General features: G+C 41.2%; 1 protein-coding gene across 4 annotated transcripts; it reads right to left on the bottom strand.

Annotated features, from left to right (window-relative positions):
* Window positions 1-374: 374 nt before the first annotated feature.
* LOC107075612 (cell adhesion molecule 3-like) lies at window positions 375-20,817 on the bottom strand. 4 transcript variants are annotated; one of them, XM_015337379.2, is made up of 11 exons: window positions 20,671-20,817; window positions 18,732-18,909; window positions 13,667-14,005; window positions 12,957-13,265; window positions 12,100-12,414; window positions 10,842-10,982; window positions 10,339-10,354; window positions 8,835-8,872; window positions 7,570-7,629; window positions 6,208-6,290; window positions 375-4,425 (listed from the first exon to the last, which is right to left on the bottom strand). In XM_015337379.2, exons 2-11 carry the CDS (start codon window positions 18,805-18,807, stop codon window positions 4,276-4,278), a joined length of 1,527 nt encoding a protein of 508 aa, XP_015192865.2. In that variant the 5' UTR covers window positions 18,808-18,909; window positions 20,671-20,817; the 3' UTR covers window positions 375-4,275. The 4 variants fall into 4 exon arrangements, with proteins under 4 accessions (XP_015192865.2, XP_015192866.2, XP_069038874.1 ...); XM_015337380.2 differs by having other exon boundaries at window positions 20,685-20,817; XM_069182773.1 differs by lacking the exon at window positions 20,671-20,817 and having other exon boundaries at window positions 18,732-18,933.
* Window positions 20,818-20,945: the final 128 nt, after the last annotated feature.

Genomic DNA, 20,945 nt, shown 5'->3' with positions numbered 1-20,945 from the left:
ACCAGCCAGTAAGATGTTTTGCAGAAACACATCCATCACACCTCTCAAATCGAATTAACTCTTTTTCAGATTTTGCCATCATTAACCTCTTGTGCTCTTCCACAGATGCATAATGGAAACAGGCTTATTTTTTTTTTTTTTACTGCAGAATACAGATCATGATTGATTATGAGCCTGAAACAAAATGACTTAAACATCAGCAGAAGGTCACCCTTCTGGTAGAGTCAGTCAACTCGGCAGATATGCAGATCACTAAGAATGAGGAGAGCTGGCAAACACCGAAAAAATGATATTAAAAAAGTTCAATTTTATCCAGAACACTGGACAAAAACCAGGCAGGTGCAACACGGACAGAGAAGAGGCAACTCACAAAAAAGACTTACAGTATATGTTTATTTGGACACATCATTCGCATCTTCTAGACAATGTGGGGAAACACACGAGAAAATGACATGTTAGGGTCTAGTGTTAAAAGTGTAGAACTTAACTAAAGGCATGTTAAAATCATACAGTGCCAGTAGTAAGGCTTCATTTAGAATATTATGTATTCTGGATGACCATGTCATAGAAAATACACTGCCATTCTGAAATCAGTCCAGAGAAGAATAACCAGATACATTCCAGGGCTAAAGGGAATTTACTACACTGCTGGGCCGAAGGACCCAAACTTCTATCAGTCTGGACGAGAGAAGATTGAGAGGGGACCTGACACAAGTGTTCAAACTCCTCAAGGGCCCTGATCAAGCCAACCCAGGCACTAGCTTCACGATGAAGAGTGAAACACGAGCCAAAGGACACACGTGCATTTTAAACCAAAATCAGGGGGGGCACTTCTTTACCGAAAGGGTTGTGGGGGCGTGGAGCGAGCTAGCCTGCCATGCGGTTGAAGCAGATACGCTGGGTTCTTCCTGGAAACCCCTTCTTCCTGCAAGATGAGATCCTTTCATCAGCAAGCCACTAGTTAGATGAGAGAGTAGCCGTTTCTCTGGAGCTGTGCTCATGTTTCCAACCAGGAATTGGAAAGTACGCTTTCCCAGACGAGAGTCCGAATTCCCACCCACAACTTCACACTGGTGCTCAGCTGATGAGTTTTAACCCATTTATTCACTGCGTATAATTGCCTTCTTAAACAGCATTAACCATCACCAAGTTATGTGACTGAGCCAGCTGGAAAGCTGGGCATTTCAGAAGCAGAGGTATCTATGACCATGTGTGCCCGTGGGTGTGATGGGGGAGACTTCAGGTTTCGGGCTTGGATTAGGGCGGTGGCTACAAACTGAGTCATCTTATATTGTACATCTTTTTATGAGAAAAGAAAAAGTAGGAGAGAGATATTTTGAACAATATGTAAGGAGAAACAGAATCAGCAGAAAAAGGCACAAATGTTGCTTAGAAGATGAAGAAGATATGTGCCAAGCCTAAATTAATTCAATCCTTTAATACTTCAGCAAACAGACGTCAGTTACATTCATTGAAGACCACTCTAGCGGCTACTAATAGCTATTTACAGAAAATAGCACACAAAGATATCTCAGAGGTTTGAGTTTCTTAAACGTGTAGACAGCCACAGCTGCTGACCCCCTTATGGTCCAGGCACAAATGTCTGTCACGAACAGTTTTCTTGTGTAAAACATATGTGTGCGGCCGTCATCTACAATCGACAAACACTCATGGAGCTGAGATTTAGAGCTTCTATCTAAAAAAAGTCACAATAAAGCCCAATCCATCATTCAAGATCCCAACTATCCCAGCTACAAACTGTTCTCCCCTCTGCACTCTTCCAAGCGGACTGCACTATTAAAGCACAGACCACTAGGCTTAAGAACAGCTTCTACCCTACAGCATCATAAACAGTTAACTGTGCAATGCCTCAGGACTCAACACACCCCTGGCACTCTGCACTTTGACTTTCTACCCTGTATTTATTGTTCTGTTTGTATTTATTGTGTATTGTTTGTCTGTTCCATATTGTCATTATGTACTATTTACTGTTTTGAAATGTACTGTACTACATTGTGTTGTGTCGTCTGCTGTACTGCGCATGTCCTGAGACAACAGCATGAATAAGAATCCCATTATAACATGTACGGTCCATATGGCGAATAAACTCCTCTATCCCTCCCAATTCTGCCGTCAGTTCGTCTAATCGAATGGAGGTAATCTGAGTTTCAGGGTAAGGAAGGTCTACATGCTCTTGCAAGGCAGTAAGAGGTCACTACAGTTTCTCAGTGTTTGTGACGAAGCAGTGTATAGGATTAAGACAGTGTGTCTTTTCTGATTTACAGACAATAGCTGTGAGTGGCTGAGATATGTGTGACAGACTAGGAGACCTGGTTTTCCTTTAGTAACTTCACTTACTGTTCCTTTTCTGGCTTCAGCTAATTTCTTGGCCCCAGTTCATTAACTGACAAGCAGTAACATTCATATAATCAAATCAAGCATGAGAAACACACTTGCTATTGAACATTTGTTTTCAACTTTCCAAAGAGGTTATGATGGAGGCATTCTGTCACGACTCGTACCTTCTCCTGTAAGCGCCCTGGCATTCCCACGCGTACTAAATTCCACACACGCTCATCCGGGAACTAATTATCCAACCACGTCTCTCTCTTCAATACTTAAACACTCTTCTCCGGCTTTCCTACGCTCACTATTGAGAAGTCTTCCACAGCTTTCCCTTGTGCGCACTACTATTCTCGACCGGACTCCTTTGACACCCCGACCTGGTTCTCCTACTTTTGACTTCGCTCTTGCCTAACGACTTGGATCTGGAATCTTGGATTTACTTTGGCTCAAACTCCCTTCCTCACGGCTTCACACAGTTGTCCAACTACTCACCCCTTTCAGAAACCCTGACACATTCTTTAAGTAAGTTCTATGATACCTTATATAAGAAAAAATACTTTCCATTTGTTTGTTTTTCTGTTTAGGTGACCCACTTTCGTTTACACTCATTACTTAATATTGGCCAAGTATGCCAACGGTTGAAGCAATTATGTTATAAAAATGTCTTTCAGCAAAATCACTGGAAAGCAGACATGTTCCATTGAAATTTCAAAGTGTAGATTTTTCTTTCCCTCATTTCTGGAGTTGTGTGAGTCAGTGTAGTAAAAATGACTCGCTGAATAGCAAAATCGGAATGACAGGAAAACACATTGTGTGTGTTGCACAGACATGGCATGCCCTACACACTCATTATTAAACATACACAGTTTCCTGAGTGAGAAACTGAATCACAGAGTCATTCTGTTCAGAGGTATTCCAATCCGAAGGTGTTAAGAGCACCTTCATTAGTGACGGAGGTGAACACTATGCATTTTCAGAAGCTTCCTGTGAAACAGAAGGAAAAGAGAGAGAAAGCACACAGTGAGCCACCTTTGCGCCTGTCAGACGCTTTGATTTGGAAGCAAGGGCAGTTCTTGGCAATGGAAACTGGAAGTATGCAGTGAAGACAGCCGTGGAAGAGTTAAAAAGACAGTCCCAAAATAGCAGCCTCGTCAGTGTCCTTCTGAAAACCAAGGGAATTTGTCTTTGTGACTGTAATAGAAATCCAAATAAAGAAAGCAGTGAAGCACTCATTACAATCTGCCCCCATAGCTCTAAAATCCCTCCAAGCTGACAGCACTCCTGCAAGCACAGTTCACAGAGAGACTGAATTAGTCAGACTTGGCTGTACTCTTTCCTTGGTCTTTTTCTGCAGTATATGAGAGCAACCTAGACGAGGCTCAATCAATTATGAAGCCACAGTTTCCTGTGCTATACGCCTGCTCACTGATTTGAAAAAAAAAACCCAACGCATCTATAGCCATTCATGGTACAACAGGAGGGCTAGGGGGCTGTGTATGAAAGCAGCACGCGGGTCACACAACACCACAGCTTAGGCACAGCGCTGCTAGCAAATCTTTCACCTTCACGGTGTTCGACAAACCAGAAGGAGCCCGTGGCTACATGCAGGACTTTAGTTTTCGTGTCTGCAAATAAACCTGTTGCCCACAAATGCTGCCTCGCAAATCAGAAAACGTGACCGAGATGATGCCATTCTGCACCATCACATCTCGGCTGACAAAGAGCTCTCAAGCAAGCTAAGAAGTCTTGGGTTTACTTCGACATGGGGTGGACTGTCTGTTCCAAGGACAAAGCAGTCATGAAGAAACCATGTGGAAATCCCAGAGCCCAGTCACTTCTGAGAAACTGTCCACTGTGAACCCACCCAACCGAATTCAGTTCCAGGAGCAATATAAGAAGCTGCGTATTTTTAGGTCAGAAATCCATCTCTCAGTGTGTTTCTCCATGCTGTGGCATCTCCGCAAGCGTGTACACAGTGTTTATCTGTTCATGCACCGCGTGCTCATTCCTAGAAGGTCTCTTTCTCCCTTTCTGAATTGTACTGTATACGGCTTCCGTACAATCTGGGTCCAACTTTTTCTGGAAAGGCAAAAGTGACAGATTAGCGATGTAAACCCCTTTTCTGCTCGGCGCCGTCTTCTTGTCAAGGGATCGGAGCTGACCGTCTCTGCCTGTTGTCAAAAGGAGCTTTCTTCTGTCTCAGCGTTTTGCCGTCGTGCCCTTTTGTGCAGTTACAAAAACTTTCAAGGTTGCTTGGTAGAGAAAACAAAATTAAGTACAATCCAGGGCACCAATAGTATGTGCATGTACTGTAGATGAGGTCTAAGTAGGTCAGTGACTTATTGTTTCTTTCATTTGTGAAGGGCAGACTCAACTTTCAAAGCTTTTCTGCTTTTGACCTAAATTAAGATAAACTGGGGGTGAAAAAAAAAGTTAATTTTTCCCTCATTCAGAAGAAAAAAACAGCTGGTTTTGACGTACTCTCAATGTTTTGCAGTTAATTTTCATCCCTTAGGTCAGAATCAGAGTCTGCACCGCAACAGACAACATCTACAGGTTCACTGAAATGCTCTTGTGTGTCTGCAGTATGAAATTACCTCAGTGTGGAAAGACAGGGGAAAAAAATTGATTAAAAAGAAAAACTCAGAGGTCACTGAACCAGAATTTAAAAAATTCAAGACATTCCTCCTTTGTATTGTGACCTGTAGTATTCATGGGAGTAACTATTAGATTTCAAAACCTTTGAATCTCTTCTCACATGTACATGAACTCTCACTTTCACACAAAAAATAATTTAAAATTTAGGAGCTGAAATAAGAGTAAATGTTTAGATTCATGGATACATTTTTGAGGTGCTTTAATTTTTTATGTAGCATGGCTAAAACTACATTTAACGCACTTAAATCCGAACCCTAAAAGAGTCCTGTGACACATGACTGATTTGTTTTTTTACTTTGTTTTCTTTCTATTTTCTTTTAGGAAAAATGAAAAGCAAAGGTACTGAGGTGGTAAGTGTTTAGTGGAAATAGTTTGTGGACTTTGATATAAAGCTGGCTTTGAGCACACAGTCAATTGTCTATACAGTAATTCTTTATTGAGGGGATAGCGAGCCAAATTACATAAAGTAAGTGAGATGTCAGACAATCTGAAGGTAATGGTTTGACATTCTACTTTTCTTTCGTTTCAACAACAAGAAGGCGAAGTGATCTTATCAGAAGAGTTTCAGATAAGCAGTGTGAGGGGGGTTTATTCCATGGGCTGGCATTATAGGTTGTTTTTTTTTTTCCATAGGTTTCACAAAAACAAGAGCTTGTTGTTGCTTGAACACGAAAACTGTCACATTAGCTGCTCTGGGAAATGCCTCTTCCTTCAGCTCCCAGCTCATCATGTGCCTCTGCCTCAGCTTGTTTCGGCATTTCCTGTCATTTGTTCTTTGCCCAATTCAAGCCTCCTTCGGCTGGCTACGTCTTCCAGTCACTTCATCTTCTTTAGATGCATTTCTAAGGCACTCAGGCTATGTGTTTTCATCTACTGTAGCTTGCTGTATGAAGCTGTATGAATGCAATTGCACACCCCTCCCTGCAGGGGGTGCTGCAAAATGAGGAGCCAGGTTATGGTCCTTGCTCTGGAATGTGTGCCTATGATTCTTACTACCATGGCTGGCATTTCTAAAGTAGACCCCTTGCCTACCAGAGTCAGGGGTCCTGGGACCAGCGGTGTAGCTGAGCCATTAAGAATGATGTTTAAATTCAACGAACATGTGCCTGTGGACTTGAAAAAGCTCAAGTTGATTTTAATACGCTGGGCAGCATGAACAAATTCTCAGACCACTTTTTAAAACCTCGGATGTCACTTCCTTACCTTCCCAGTTGCGTTCCCGGGCGAAGGCTGGAAAATTATGTCTGCATAAATGAGCTGTGTTTCGTCCACAATAGGCTTGGAGACTTTAATACAAAGACGGGACAGAGCAAAACAGAGTCATCAGTCTTGGGTTTTGATGCTCAGGAAAACCAATGCAAGACTAATAATTGTGGTGTAGGGATTCTTTCAGGGCACTTACTCGAGCAATCATAAGTGAGCTACCATGCTGGGGATATTTTATTAGAGGCACGGCGCTCAGCTAAATTGAAGATCTTATCTGTTTTCTGTTTCTGGGTGTGTAAATGGGAGGATTAAACAGACTTAAGCATGCTTTGGTGCCGCAGCTGTGTCATCCACCATTAACATTAACAATATTGTGTCTGACACGTTCATGCTTCATGCAGTGAGTTGTCGAATGAAAAAACCCTGAGGCTCTTAATTTCAGAATCTGAAAATACTACATTACGTACAGAGTCACAATCAGCATCACCCCGCTGTTCCAGGCTGACACATTATGATAATACTTCAATTTCCTCTGCATTGCCTTCCCAGCAGCTGTTAAGCTGCAAGCTGGGCTGACCAATCCAGTTCCTGGAGGGCCATGTGTTGCTGCAAGTTTTTCATTCCAGCTGAGCTCTTAACGAGCTCGAGCAGCTCGTCACTGATTAGTTTGGTCTGTTTCGACAGCTTCTCCCAGCCCTTCAGAAGCCAGTGCTTTTAAGTCACCTGGAATACCTGTATACACATGGGCTACCTGAGCCCAGGAATGGACAGCTCTTCTGGAAAGGTTTGCTGTTGTATACTGGGGTGAAAAGCATGCAGAGTGCAGTTAAAGGAAAGCACGGTGTAATCAAGCAGGACACAGAGAAATTTGGTTATATGAGCTACTGCAAGCTAAGCTGAACAGGAGTGCCTATGTATGGTATGACCAAGCAAAGAATTTTGATCTACATTGCTCACACAGTGCACATTGACGATGTGAAACGTTCGTATGGGTGGCCCTGTAATTTGAGATAAAGGGGTTTCCTTGACAATACCACCATGATAAGCTCAGGCCCCTCTCATCTTTGAGTTGTAGCCTCCAAAACGAAACAGAATAGTTGTTTCCTTGATGACTTGGCCTCTGAGTGTGTGTGTGTGTCTTTGTTTTCTCAATTCTAGACTTTAACTGGGACTTTTTAAAACGGAGGCGATCAAAAAAGAAAAAAAAAGCAAACATCTTTAGCGAACAATAATACTGAAAAACAAAAAGCAGAGTTTCTAGATGTCGAGTTAAGCCCTTCTTGTAGTACGTAGTTCCTGTGATTGTTGACGAACGTTCTTGTTTTACCAAGAACTGCTCCAAAACCTATTTTTACTGACCTTCATCATATTCCCGCCTCCTCTTCATTTTTCGCGTTTTTGGCACTGCATAGATCCCCCCTGGAGAGCGTAAGGCAAAACACAACAAAAAAAAACAGAATTGTGAGTTTCCGTATCATAACATTCATCCGTTTTCGAACCGTTTCATCCCATTCAGGGTCTCAAGGGAGCCAGACCTATTCCTGCATCGACCGGCGCCAGGCAGAGTAGACCCTGGATGGAGCACCAGTCTACTGCAGGACTCTCACACAGACAGAAACACAGTCACACCAAGGGCTGGTTTTCCCCAGAAGCCAATTAACCCACCAGTATGTTTTTGAACTATGGGAAACTGGAGCACTTGGGAGAAAACCCACGTGGACACAGGGAGAACATACAAACTCCCCACAGACATCCCAGGACCTGAACCCAGAACCCCAGCACGTGAGGCAGCAATGCTCGGCACTGCACCGCTGTGCTGCCCCCAGAACGTTCACATTTCCGTAACGTGACGTTTCTCTGTACCGGCCCTTCTCCTGAGCACTGAGAAACAAGTCCTGGACCAACCAGAATATCAGCTGAGTCACTTCTCCCCAAAGTGGGGTTTTCTGCTGCATTTAAACAGGAACTGTGTGGTGGGGGGTAAGGCAAAACTCTCCTCTGTAAACGACAGCTTCAAATAAGTGGGGTGGCATACAAATTGCAGCTTGCATCATTAATACTGGTACGTTTTAATGCACCAGTCAGTGCCAGTTTGAAAAAGAAAAGTATTCTATCCCCACTTTATTTACTTGTTTTTATTTTAATTACTTGTTTTACTTGTGTTTAAATATTTCTGCCTAATATTACGAATCTGGATTTTACTGAAAGTTACTACACACAACATTACAAAGTGTTGTATGTCTTAAAACCAGAGAACGATTCTAGAGCGCACGGAGCTGTAGCGGTTTGTTCAATAACTCCATGGCCTTCCTCGTCCCCTGATGTCCTCACAGTCTTTGCTCAGTCCTTTCACCGATCTGCAGGCTAAGAGCGGAATTGGTTCATACCATGGACGTGCAATGTCTGACGGACGGTTTGAGAAAGAATCGGCTGCTCTGGGAAGTGAAAACTGTCGATTGCGGTAGCCCGTGAATCTACAATAAAATCGACTGCACCCCCGTATTAAAAGCACAGTGCGAAATTTTCTATTATCTATCACAGCGAGGCAACAAGAAAAATGCCCTGCATGCAAATTTCTGCAAGGTTTTATAAGCATTACATTAAAACAATATGTAATTGAATACCTTCTGTTGATGCCTGTCCCTCATCGGGGGCTGTTTGTCTGAGAACAGGAAAAAAAGATACACAATAACTGATACAATGACACCACAAAGGCATGTAGCACACATCCATAGACGATTGACTGATACCACAACTGTAGTTACACATCGGACAATCGGTCAGTCATGATTTTAACCACTATGAAACTAAAACAAAAAGCTCATTTATTAAAATTATACCCTGTGTACAAAATCAAACACGGACAGCCTGTTTAATTCAGCGGCAGGTAACAGCACGGTAATCTACTATTTACGCAAATGAAAAGAAAAACCAGATGCCGCAGCCAGTGTGTTCTGAAACTCGCAAAAGACGTCTCTTCCTCTGCTTTAACACACACTCAGCCATTTTACATTTGCGTTGGTGTGAGCGGGGTTTTGCACTTTTTGCCAGTACTGTACAAACATAAAAGACGCCCTTCTGCAGAAACCAAGTGAATTCGCCAAAAGTGCCTGTGGGTTGGGGAGGGGAAGCGCTTGAAATGTAATTGATATTTTCCAAAAAACGTGCAGGTATCAAGTCGCCAACCAACACCACCAAACACCACAAAACCTCCGCATTAATCATATTTACATAACAGCCGAGATCAAAGCTACAGGAAGCTCTGTAGCTGACACTCTTAACTGGTGCAATCGTTCGATGTGACTAAATGTACTTTCCCTACAGGTGGTCAGCCGTGCCGAGGTGCTCTTTGAAGCTAACTGCAATGCTGGGGTCTCTGTGCGTGGTCTCCAACGTTCAGGTGTACACGACGCGGAGAGATTAGAAGCAGTCGATACTGCGGCTTCACACCCAAACCCGAGTGCAGTACAGGCGACTCCTGGTTACTGCCTCGTTACTGGAGGGACACAGTGCGTACTTTGGCTTGGTGTGGCAGAAATTGTACCAGAAAAAAGAGGCTAGCAGAAAAGAAGTTGGCAGGGTTTAATAAGAAAAGTGAATGCCAGCTCTTCAGCCCAGACTGCTGACTTTTTAGTTCGGTCACAGTGGTTTCTGTATGGATTTGTATTAGGCATGAAAAGTTTTGGGCGAATGGAGCTTACAATTGATACATTGCTGCCGAAAATATTATCGCTTCCTAGTGTGGAATCCAAATTCATAATACTTGATGTAAGCCTTTTGGTTTTGGAGCTTTAAGAGTTCACAGTTTTCTTGTTAAAATTGAAGTATCATATTCTTCATTTCAAGGTACCTCCAGCTTCCAGGAGAGACCGGCAAACATGATGTTCTGATGCTGTGTGCCAGTGAAAGAGAGCCAGGAGATACTCAAAGGATTGGAAACTGAGCAACTGAACCTCTTATTTCTTCATTGCAGTGTGCAGATGTCTTGTTTTAGCTCAAAGGGAAGCATAGATTAAAATTATCAAATGGGTACATCTCGCTAAATAGGATAGCTTTGAAGGTTATTTCCTGCATCCTTTTCTACCGTCTGAATAGTTGACATAACCTTCTGTAAAGTGACAGGCTTACCTCTGTGATTCCTGACCTGTGAAGAGGAATAAAAGCAGAGTTAACCTGGTGCCTGACAACTTAAAATTAAAGCATTCAAATTCTTAAATGAAGAGCTGAACAGGAGAACGAAGAAAACTAAAATGGTGAGATTGGATCTATTTTATGTTAAGTGTAAAAAAGTAAATCAGCTGGTGATCTTGGGCTCACATCACAAGTCCATCTGTTATCCAAAATCTGTGGCAGAGACTCTCCCAGATGCACAGAGAATCCACCATAGAGCCATGGAGAATAGAGAACATTAGAGAGACCCGTCAAAGCTAAACAGCGTGTTTCTGAGAAATAGCCAGGAAACCCCACCTGGGCACGGACAGAACATGCAAGCTCCACACACACAGACATCCAAGGCTGGAGCTGAGCCCATGAACCCAAAACTGTGAAGCAGCAGCACTGACTCGGCTAATTTAGTTCAGCACTACCGTACAGTCTCAACAGCAGGAGTGCACCTTTCTACATGCACATACCTGAAAGAGGCTGAGCTCCATGTGCCTTCTCCTTTTTCCTGAATTCATTATTCTTACACAGGCAAACGATGATGATGACCAATAATAAGAGGACAGGAACTGTGATGAGGCCGTAAACTAAGGGGATATAACCTGATAGGGCTGAAGATAAAAAATATATATTAATAGCCGATGTGAGAGCACTGGGTCATCTGCTTTTCACACGGAGAATAAGTCAATATCCTATTTTTTTTACAATTCCTTCACATCACATAACACACCTCCGCCATATTGGAGGTGAGCTAATGGCTTACGCATTCAACACCGGCCTTGGCTGCAATAAAGAACTTCAGAAAGAAAGTTACACATTCCCTTGTAACCACAAACTGAAATATTAAATTCAATTTATTTTTATATAGCGCCTTTCACAACAGGGTTGCCCCAAGGCGCTTAACAATGCAATTAACGACACATTTTGACAATACAGAACAGAAGACCACGAATATAACTGGAGTGTTTTCATGTGATTACCAACCTCGATCGGAAACTGAAATAGAAAATGTGAGAGTTAATAAGCTTGATTGATCCCTGCTATGAGTTTGCAACAAATTCCACTCCTGCTTGCAGGTCTGGTGTGATTTTCTTGTAAATGTAAGCACACCTTCTAAACTAGGACACAATCGCAAAATCAGCAGACTGGTCTAATATGAGCCTTTGTCATATTTTTCTGGCTTTCCTGTGTCAAACCAGACAGTCAGCTCTGATCGTGTGTAGGCCTTGGAAACCATAAAAGCTCAGCTGATGACTACGTAAAAAGGGCATTTCTGCAGGTTTCAATTACACTTTGCCTTTCCTCCCACAAATTTCCTTTTTTTGAAAGTGCCGTCTGCATCAGACTCCCTTTTGCTTCAGTGACCGTCATGCACCTGCTGATGCATGCCATGAAAAACAACTTTTCACACAGCGTCTTGGCTTTTATTTTCACTGCCTCTTAACATGTGGTGTTAAATTACATCCTGATTATTTTATCATCACAAAACCTACACCTGTGCTGAGCCAAGGTTCTCATCCCACTGTTAAAATTCACGTCACTTCACCGCATATAAATACAGAGGCTTCTGTTATTTTGCTTCAGTTGTCCAATAATTCCTATAAAACATGTTCGTGTTCTTTGATTAGTGTAGAATGTGGCTGGAAGCGGTCAGAAATAATATGATTTATGTGTATTCCTTTAAATTTAAACAGCATTGTGTGAGAAGTGTTTCAGTCGAACGTGTACCTGGGCTTTCAGAAACGTGCAGGGTGAAGCTGACGTTCCTCTGTCCATAGCTGTTCTCGGCTACACACCAGTACACCCCCTCGTGCTCCTTCTGCACAGCCTCGATCAAGGGGGTCTGTCCAGGTCCAGTTTCCCCCCCTGTCAGCACCCCCTCACCGGCCCTCACCCACTCTGTCCTGGGCGGGGGGTTACCATCAGCGGAGCAGGACACAGCCAGAGGGGCGCCCACTGACAACCGCACAGCATTCTGGGACAGCACATGCTGGCCGCCCACATAGGCAGAGAGGAGAGTCACGTTCACTGCCCTGGGCCCGTCTGGAGAGAGTGGGAGAAAGCAAAGCACTAGCATCCCTCTGATTACACTTCCTGATCAGACCCTAACCCTCATTCTGTTGCTTAACTCATAAGTTTGTGTCGTTAGTAATAAAGGAATTGGCTATACAAGCCAATAAATTAAATTAGAAGGAAAGGTTTTCCAGAGAATAATCTCACTCAAGTTTTAAAGGCCTATGGAATAATAGCTGGAGTAGGAATAGAAATTGCCTTTAGTTTCTGGTAAATGTCAACAAAGCCTTTACTTCACTGTAATTAGTAGCATTCACCATCATAAACACACCCAGGTCACTTAACTTGTAATAGTGAATCATAAACCAGATGACACAAGTGGAAACTATGGAGAAGTGCATTTAAAATGGACCTGTCGGTTTTTTAAACCAAAAACTAGCTACCCAGCCCTGTTGTTAAAGCTAATACCTGCCTACTTTCACAAAAAAACATGAGATCCTCAGATTCATTAGCTACTGGCAACCAAAGATTGAAATAGCCTCCGTTTCTCATGTTCTTATTTTTGAACTCACACTTGACGTCCAGGGTAGTGCTCCCCCTCACGCTGTGTCTCCAGGCCGGGTGAGAGGCCTCACAGCTGTACTCAGCCCCATGGTCTGCGGCTGTGGGGGTGAAGCTCACAGAGCTGAGCGCAGAGAAGGTGCCATTGCTGTGACTGGTGAGGACAGGGCTGGTGCTGCTGAGAGGCGCTGGGGCATCTCCCCGGAACCAGAGGACAGAGATGCTCTCAGGGTAGAAGCCTGTGACCGAGCAACTCAGGGAGTTTTTTTCACCGGCCACCAGGAGCGAGGACACCTGGACTGCTGTGGTGGAGGGCTCAGCTGGAACACAGCAGAGGTGTCAGAGACCCTGCATTCACACAACAAACACACCGCTAAAAGCACACATGCAAAAATTGAACGTTTTGATTCCAAGAGCCCAATATTTTGAACTGAAATATGAAATCAATTCAATTTACCTATATTCTGGCTCGTTAAAACTGGGCAAAGGTCACGGACTTGGGTTTTTTTCAAGCTCTACAGTAATAATTCAGTTTAAGTTAAGGACCATTTTATTCACATTTCAGTTTTTTCTGAGAAAAAATCTAATCTGGAATGTAAAGATTGGTGTAATTCAATACCTTTAAAGTTCTAATGCATTAAAGAACAAAGAGCTCTGCTCCAACACCAGCTACGTGAGCAGAGCACGACCAGCATGATAAAAAAAGAACATTCTCCCTCACCATAAACTGAAACCCTTGTTCCAGAGCCCTTCACATCTGTGTTAGACAGCGGTATCTTCACTTCACAGTAGTAAACAGTCTCATTCTCAGGCCTGATGTTTTCGGTGGTGATGGAAAATTTACACACAGAACGGTCTGCATGTGGGACATCTGAACTGCAATCTACACTCTGGTTCTTCTCTTTTATGTATTTCCTCTCATCTGCTTCCAGAGTGAAAAATTTTCCAAACTTTTTATGGTCCCCTGTGTAGTTGAAGCTGCAGTGTAGAGTGACCGGACTTCCAACTGGAACACTGATGTTAGCAGGCTGGTAGGCTGTTAATACAGACCTTGGGGTTCCTACAAAAAGGAATGTCACATTAGATCATAGAATTTATTTGAATACATAAAAACAATTAAACTAAAATTCTGGGAGTAAATCAAGCACAGGTTAATCATTTAAAAGCAGATCATTAAAATATTTATTCCCCTTCTGGAAGAAAAGCATTTGAAAGAGAATGTGCACTTCATTACTATTGCTGTTGGAATTAAAAAAATATTTTCTCCCACAATATCTGTCAGAATGAATTGCAAGTTAAAATTTAATAAATAGACTACATGTTTGCATAGTTTTTCTTTTAAGCCACGAAGCTGCTTGGAATGTTGGAAGCTGTTAAAACTGATTGTGTGTGAGTCATTAAAGATATAAGTGTGCGACGTATACAAAGTAAATTGATATTTTTAAAATATGTGGAGGAAAAACATGTGAACAATTGTATACACCTGAAAAGAGGATCATACTAAACCAGATACTCAGCATTTTCTTTTTTCTATAATGGGCCAATTATATTGTAAACTATCTTTGAAGGCATTACATAAAAAAGTGTAATCCATGCATAAAGGTTTCATAAATTTTCATAAACTCTTTACTTTTAACATATCACAGTAGTAGTAGATTCTTAACAGGCTGATTGGGGCTGAGTGATCTCCTCTTATTTCTAACCTTTTTCTAGGATCTTAGGTTCACTCCTGTCTACTTTCGGTAAATCAGATGTGTTAACAATATATGCAGCTTTCGAATGACGGAGGGCTGGTTTAAAAAGAGAAGCACATACTCTATTGTGCCCGAAAGGCATGTTTGCTTGTTTAAAAAAAAACCAACAGAAGAGGATAAGAACACACAGAGACAGATTTTGAGGGCTGCACCTCCAACATCTTCCACCCCTCAGCTAAAGACAAGATCAGATCTGACACTGTGACTTCAGCCACAAGACACAACATGATGCACAGACTCTCACACTAATAAAACACACTGGAGTTCAATTCTGTTTCTGCAATCCCTATAAATCCCTGGTGACTGAGCTTAATGGCAGGTCAGACTTGTCACAGAGGCAGAATTAAAAGCCATTTCCTTTCGCTTCAGAAACCAAATTGGCTTTTTAAAAACAGATGTGTTAAAAAATTAAAAAGAAACCGAAAACAAACACTACAGGATAACTTTAAGCAGGCTGTAAAAGGTCTGATAAATGGCCAACGTGAGATACAATTCGACAAGCAGTGTGAGAAGAGGAATTAATATTTGGTCAGGGACAGAGATGCCACTGATACCTGTATTAAAACAAAAACGTGAAGATGGATTAGATTAGCGTTCGAACAGTATGGGAACTATCATGTTTAATTCAAGAATACTTGGTCTGGGAACTGGGGTTCAAGCCAGCTGGACAAGAAAGAACATTATCAAACCAAACTCCTTTCTTTAAAAATAGTGACATTTCAATTTCAATTCAAGCTTTATTATTATCCTCTCAGGAAAATTTGTTTCACAGCACAGTCCAGTTCAATAAAACAAGGAAGACAAATATTACCCCCGAAGAAGACAGAGCAGACAGTAACAGCTGAGATCAGAGAGACAAGGGGAACTGAAACATGTAGTTTGAAGTTATTTAGAAAGTGTTGACTCCTTGTGTTACAGTAGGTTCAACTGACTGAGAGAAAAACTGACCCTATGAGATCACAGGTGGTCTTTCGGTACCTGAATTGTAGCCTGAATTAGAAACATACACACACACGCAAACCAAATGTACTATTGTCTCACACAGAAAATGGACTTCTGAGACTAAGCATACATAAGCCTAGTCTTTTTAATAAAATAAAACTTTTACCATTGAGTTCCCCTACTTTGTATGTACCTTTTTTATTTGTGCTTATTTTGTTTATTCTCAGAGGATGTTCTCTAGACATCTAAGTTATTTTCCTCTAAAATATGTTCAAAACTTCTTAATTCCTAAGTTAGGGCGGAATTGGTGTCTAAAATATCACATGTGGTTTCTCTATACTATGTATATAAACATTTTTAAATAATCTCTTTCCTCACCATTACATTTTAATATTTCAATAATTCCATTATGAGACCAAAATGGTTCCCTTTAGATGTAAGACGAATGTTTGCGCTTGACTCGCGTTTTTGTTCTCATAAAACTTAGATATTGTGAAAATATGGAAAACCACAATAAAAAGCTGAAAAAAAAGGATTGTGATAAAAAAACTGTGAACTTTGAAGTTAATGGCAGCGAAGGAATACAGTTCACAGCCCCCAGATGTACACGCCACATGAAAGGGCTGTTTTCTGATACTGGCTTTGACAGCTCCTACACTGCCAGGCGGTTCGATTCTTGGAAAACGTGTTTTTCACTTGACATGGGGTACGGGTGGCTCCCAGAGGCTCGTGAAAGCGATCCGGCTGTGAAATCTCACGGGCAGAGAAAGCCGGGCTACGGCCTGAGCTGCTCCTCTTTCAGGATGTGCAGTACGGGTCTGTGTCTGCAGCCGTGCGACCAGGCACCGGTGGTGGCCGAGAGTTAAAAATACAGAAAGTGCTGCATTATCTTGAGCAGGTACGCAAATACAGTCAAGCAAAAATAAACATTTCTAAAAGCTGTTGTGTATGTCTTGCATTATTTATCTATAAAACAGATATACAGTACATGAACATGTGAGGTACTAAGCCCTACATATACTGTATACTGTATATATTGGACACAATGCAGCATGAAAAACTATACACACATCGACTTACATTATGGGATACAGTATATATGCAGTATATAATACATGCACAGTGTACAGTGCACTATAAATATATGTTTGCAATTATTATCACTGCAGTAATTATGTTTACATTTGGGGCGGAAATATTTTAGAATATGCATATTGAGAAGTGCAAAACCGCCATGCACTGTTCTTAATACTGTTTAACCACAGTGGAGGGCTGAGAGAACCGACGGATTAAATTCTGTTTAGGATCAGTTAATTCTGTAAATTACTGTACAGTAACTGGAATATTTATTATGCTCACCGCTGCAAACGTCTTAAATACTCAAATATTTGTAATGTTGCTCTATGATCTTGCATGATATGATGATAGATGCAGACAGATAAAAAATATTAAAACAAGAAAATAGGGCAATGAAGCAAATTGAATGTCTTCACTCAGAATACATATGTATTATCTATTTGAAGTGGTGATTATGTCTTTTAAATCCATTAATATATAGGCCGTTTAGGTTTTTATGAACATTTATATATTCATATATGTATTCCTAGCATTTATTTATGTATAGGATAGAAATACACTGTTTATATAATATAAATAGGATACTTATATTTGTACAATTAAAATTGTATACAAAAAATCCTTTTGTGTTGGCAATTAAGGGTAACTTATCTATTCTGTAATTAAATTCTATACTATTTGTAGTTGGTGGGGTTTAAAAAAAATAGAATCTGTTTAACAAATCAGATTACTGTTCAGTATAAGTACATTTGGTCATCATAGAGAAATGAGTCCTTGACAACATTTGCACCATTTTTGCCTGATGTATTGATCCATTTTCCTAAATCTACACACTAGTTCTTTAAATATACTGTATAAGCAAAGAAAATAATTAAATATTTTAGTGAACGATGTAGCAGGAGAAATTGTCTTCTGAAAAGTTCTGAAAGTCTCAAGTTACATTTCAATGAAAAAAATATATATATTTGCTTTAAATAACCTATGAACAGCTTGATGTTTGGAAAAATGTCATGAAATTCAGGTAAAGTTGCACTAAAACTGCCTAAGTTAAAATATATATATATTTGTTTTAATGTCTATTTCTGTTATTCATATTTTTATTCATTATTAATTCATTTTTTACAATTCTTCCTATTCATGTACAATATAAAGGTTGCCAAGATCTGAGCGCTTGAATTTGAGAAAATTACAAAATATGTCCACTTCTTCTAAGCTAATGTACAAATACAAACACACATTTCAAAATGTTTCGACCATGATGTAACTGTGATTCAAGAGGTACAGGGTCTTGCACAACAATTATATTTTGCAATAAATATTGCCTTGATAGATAATACTTGCTAGAAGGCCAATAGTAAAATATTAACATACTACAATAATTAATGCAAGAGCTATAATTAATTTTGAGGTAATCTGGACTATTTACTGTGCTCACCACCATTAAATGCTTAAATGCTCGTATGATATTACATGAATGATAGATATAGACAAATACTAAAATAACAGCTTTTCACATATCGTTTCCAAAGGTATTGTATTTCCCCAATTGTCACATGCAAAGTGGATAAGACTCTGACATAAAAATAAAATGTCTTATTCTGTGTATTTTATAATAGGTACATTGAAATACGCACTGTTCTTAATGCTGTTAAAGGGGACTGGAGGGCTGAGGGAAACCTATGGATTAAATTCTGTTCTCCTGTCTCCTGCGGGTTCACTCTCTGACCTGCGACCTCCACTTTCACTTAAAGAGTTCACTAGGTAGCACTCTCCCCTCTTTTCGGCTATATCGTCTGCTCCAGCTGCTTGTGGAAGCTCTTCAGCTGTTTAAATCATCGTGACAAACTTTCTGGCATTCCTGCTTTATCAATGTAAGAGAAAAAAAACCTACTCGAAGCACTGCCTTTTCTAATTCACACTGGCCAGAGAGGGGACTGTGGACTGAATCACTGAAGAGTCTTGTGTTTGCACGCCTGAAACCCAGCTCCGAGAGACAGAAAAAAGGCTGCCTACCTCTTCCTTGTCCCAGCAGGAGCTGAATGAAGAGAAAGAGAAGCTGCAGGGAGACAAAGCCTTCTGCGCACACCATTCCTGCTCTAGACTGGCTGTCCTCACACTCCTCTCCTCATGATGTCTCGCTGGTCCAGGTATGGGTTAGGACTGGCAGGTGAGTAGAGGAACTCTCCCTGTCCTGAAAACAGAAGGAGCAGTTTCTCAAACTTAAAGCTGAATGACATGAAGTAAGATGTATGTTTTACAAAGGAAGTTGAAGGGGTGTGATTAAAAGCCTGCAGCCTTAGATAAGATTCAGGGAAATCCTTTACCGCATATTACCATATCTGTTCCTTCATGGCTTGTTCTTCTTTTTTTGAGCTCTCAAAAGCTGCACATGTTGAATAATAGGGTTTTAGCTATTTTTGGACAGCCATACTGAACCTTGTGATGTCTGCATGATGTGCTCCTTCAAAGATAATAATGTTGAAAAGTTACAAGTGAGCTTCACAGAACCGAAACCGAGAGTCATCATTTTTGTTAAAACAACACACACACACAAAGGCTTTGTACTTTAGAAAAAAAACACTGTCCTGTAGATTGTAGCTAAAGCGTCTGCAAACCAAGACCTGTGTGAGCGGTGATATGAAAGAGCACAGCAGTGCAAAACAGCTTTGATGACAAACGGAAAACTCTTAAAACTCCACATCTCATTCCACCCTTCGCGTGAAAGAAATGCGATTTTTATGTTTGAAAAATAAACTGCAGTTTTTCCGAGTACATCCTTTGAGAGGGGGGAAAAGGAAAACATTAGTTGGAAGAAATTAAAGGTCGGGTTCAGACTAAAAACTGGGTGTGGATTCCTGGATGCAAACTGTCTTCAACTGTCAGAGATTCCAGACACCATCAGCGTTGTTAGTACTGTTCTGCTCCCCGGTCTCAGCTGTTAAACGTCCTCAAAGACACTTGAGTGGCCCTGAAAAATGGAGTTTAATGCTGTACTCTTCACTGTGGGAGGGAGGTGACAGCATATCGCAGTGATGCTTTTACACAATAAACACTCGTTTTCGGCCAACGTGTCTCAGCACTCGCACCTCTGTTCGATTGTATGTGTAATGATGTTTAACAACGTGAAACCTTGAATTGTCCCACAAGTCTCACCATTCAACTTCCTCTTTCACTGACAGATTATTCTGACAGAACCCAAACCTGAGCTCTCACAGGGAAACAGCCTGAGATCACGATGGTGTTCAGGAGATAGAAGAAGCATGCGATGGAAGATGAATTGTCGCAGGACCAAGGGTGGCTGACAAAGTACTTGTAGTATTTCCAGTAGGGTGTTTTTTTAATGAAGGGATTGAACATTAAATCTAATCAAAGCCTTAACAGAAGGATGATGCCTATTTACACCCAGTTCTCAGAATCATGCAGTTTATATACAGTACAGTATGAGCAGGATGGGCCCTGCTGTGATTGAAGAATGCCTTGTGATGTATAGACACCCAAAGATTGAAATAAATAGGACAACCATAATTCTGGGTTTAAGGGCACTCTTTACACAATATAGAAGCAGGCAATTTCAAGTCTGTTACGGTGTGTTACTTTAAAGTCACCAAATGTTAAAGGCAGTAGTTTGTGTGAGTGGAGGGGAATGTGAAAGACAGGATTTCCCTGCACGAAGGATATTAGCATTTACTTCTGTGTTTCTGATTTTTTAAAAAATGTTAAAAGGGAATTGAAAAAGGAAAGGAGATGTCTTTATTTTACTTCCATGAAATAGTTACATACGCGCAGACGGCTCATCACACCCTGTCTTCTTATTAGAAAAATAACCTGCTATAATCAGATACCAGCTGGTGTCTGAGTGAAAATAACACAATGATATAAAATATCAGATAAAGGATTGTTTTCTGCTGTACTGAAACACACTCTATGGTAACAGATGCATCTGAATTCTTACCTCACAGAACTCACCTCCGACAGGCGAAGGAGATGCCAAATCGTGACAATACACTGAGGTGTTTAAAGGATTGTCTGTAAAGCTGAAGCTTGTAGCTTGGGAAACAGCCTCGTTGCTCAGTGTGGGTGAAAATGGCACTGGCAGTGAATTCTTGGAAGAGAGGCAGGCAGCAGGGTCAGAACTCCAGGAAGTCAGCGATAAAGCTCACTTGAACCACAGCAGAATGGCTGAGCACACTCTGACTAATGGCTGAATCATGCCAAAGACAACAAAGC

Source organism: Lepisosteus oculatus, chromosome 23 (assembly GCF_040954835.1).
Source record: "Lepisosteus oculatus isolate fLepOcu1 chromosome 23, fLepOcu1.hap2, whole genome shotgun sequence".
Taxonomy (NCBI): domain Eukaryota; kingdom Metazoa; phylum Chordata; class Actinopteri; order Semionotiformes; family Lepisosteidae; genus Lepisosteus; species Lepisosteus oculatus.
The sequence above is the reverse complement of the archived record's forward strand: the minus strand, read 5'-3'. Positions and strand labels throughout refer to the sequence as shown.

Bases quoted from the DNA above. Each gene is read 5' to 3' on its own strand.
- LOC107075612 (XM_015337379.2), bottom strand. From the start codon at position 18,807: ATGGTGTGCGCAGAAGGCTTTGTCTCCCTGCAGCTTCTCTTTCTCTTC. The intron at 14,006-18,731 runs GTAGGCAGCCTT...TCCTTTTTGTAG, and splicing joins CCTGCTGGGACAAGGAAGAG to GAACCCCAAGGTCTGTATTA. The intron at 6,291-7,569 runs GTCAGTAAAAAT...TTTGTATTAAAG, and splicing joins GAGGCGGGAATATGATGAAG to TCTCCAAGCCTATTGTGGAC.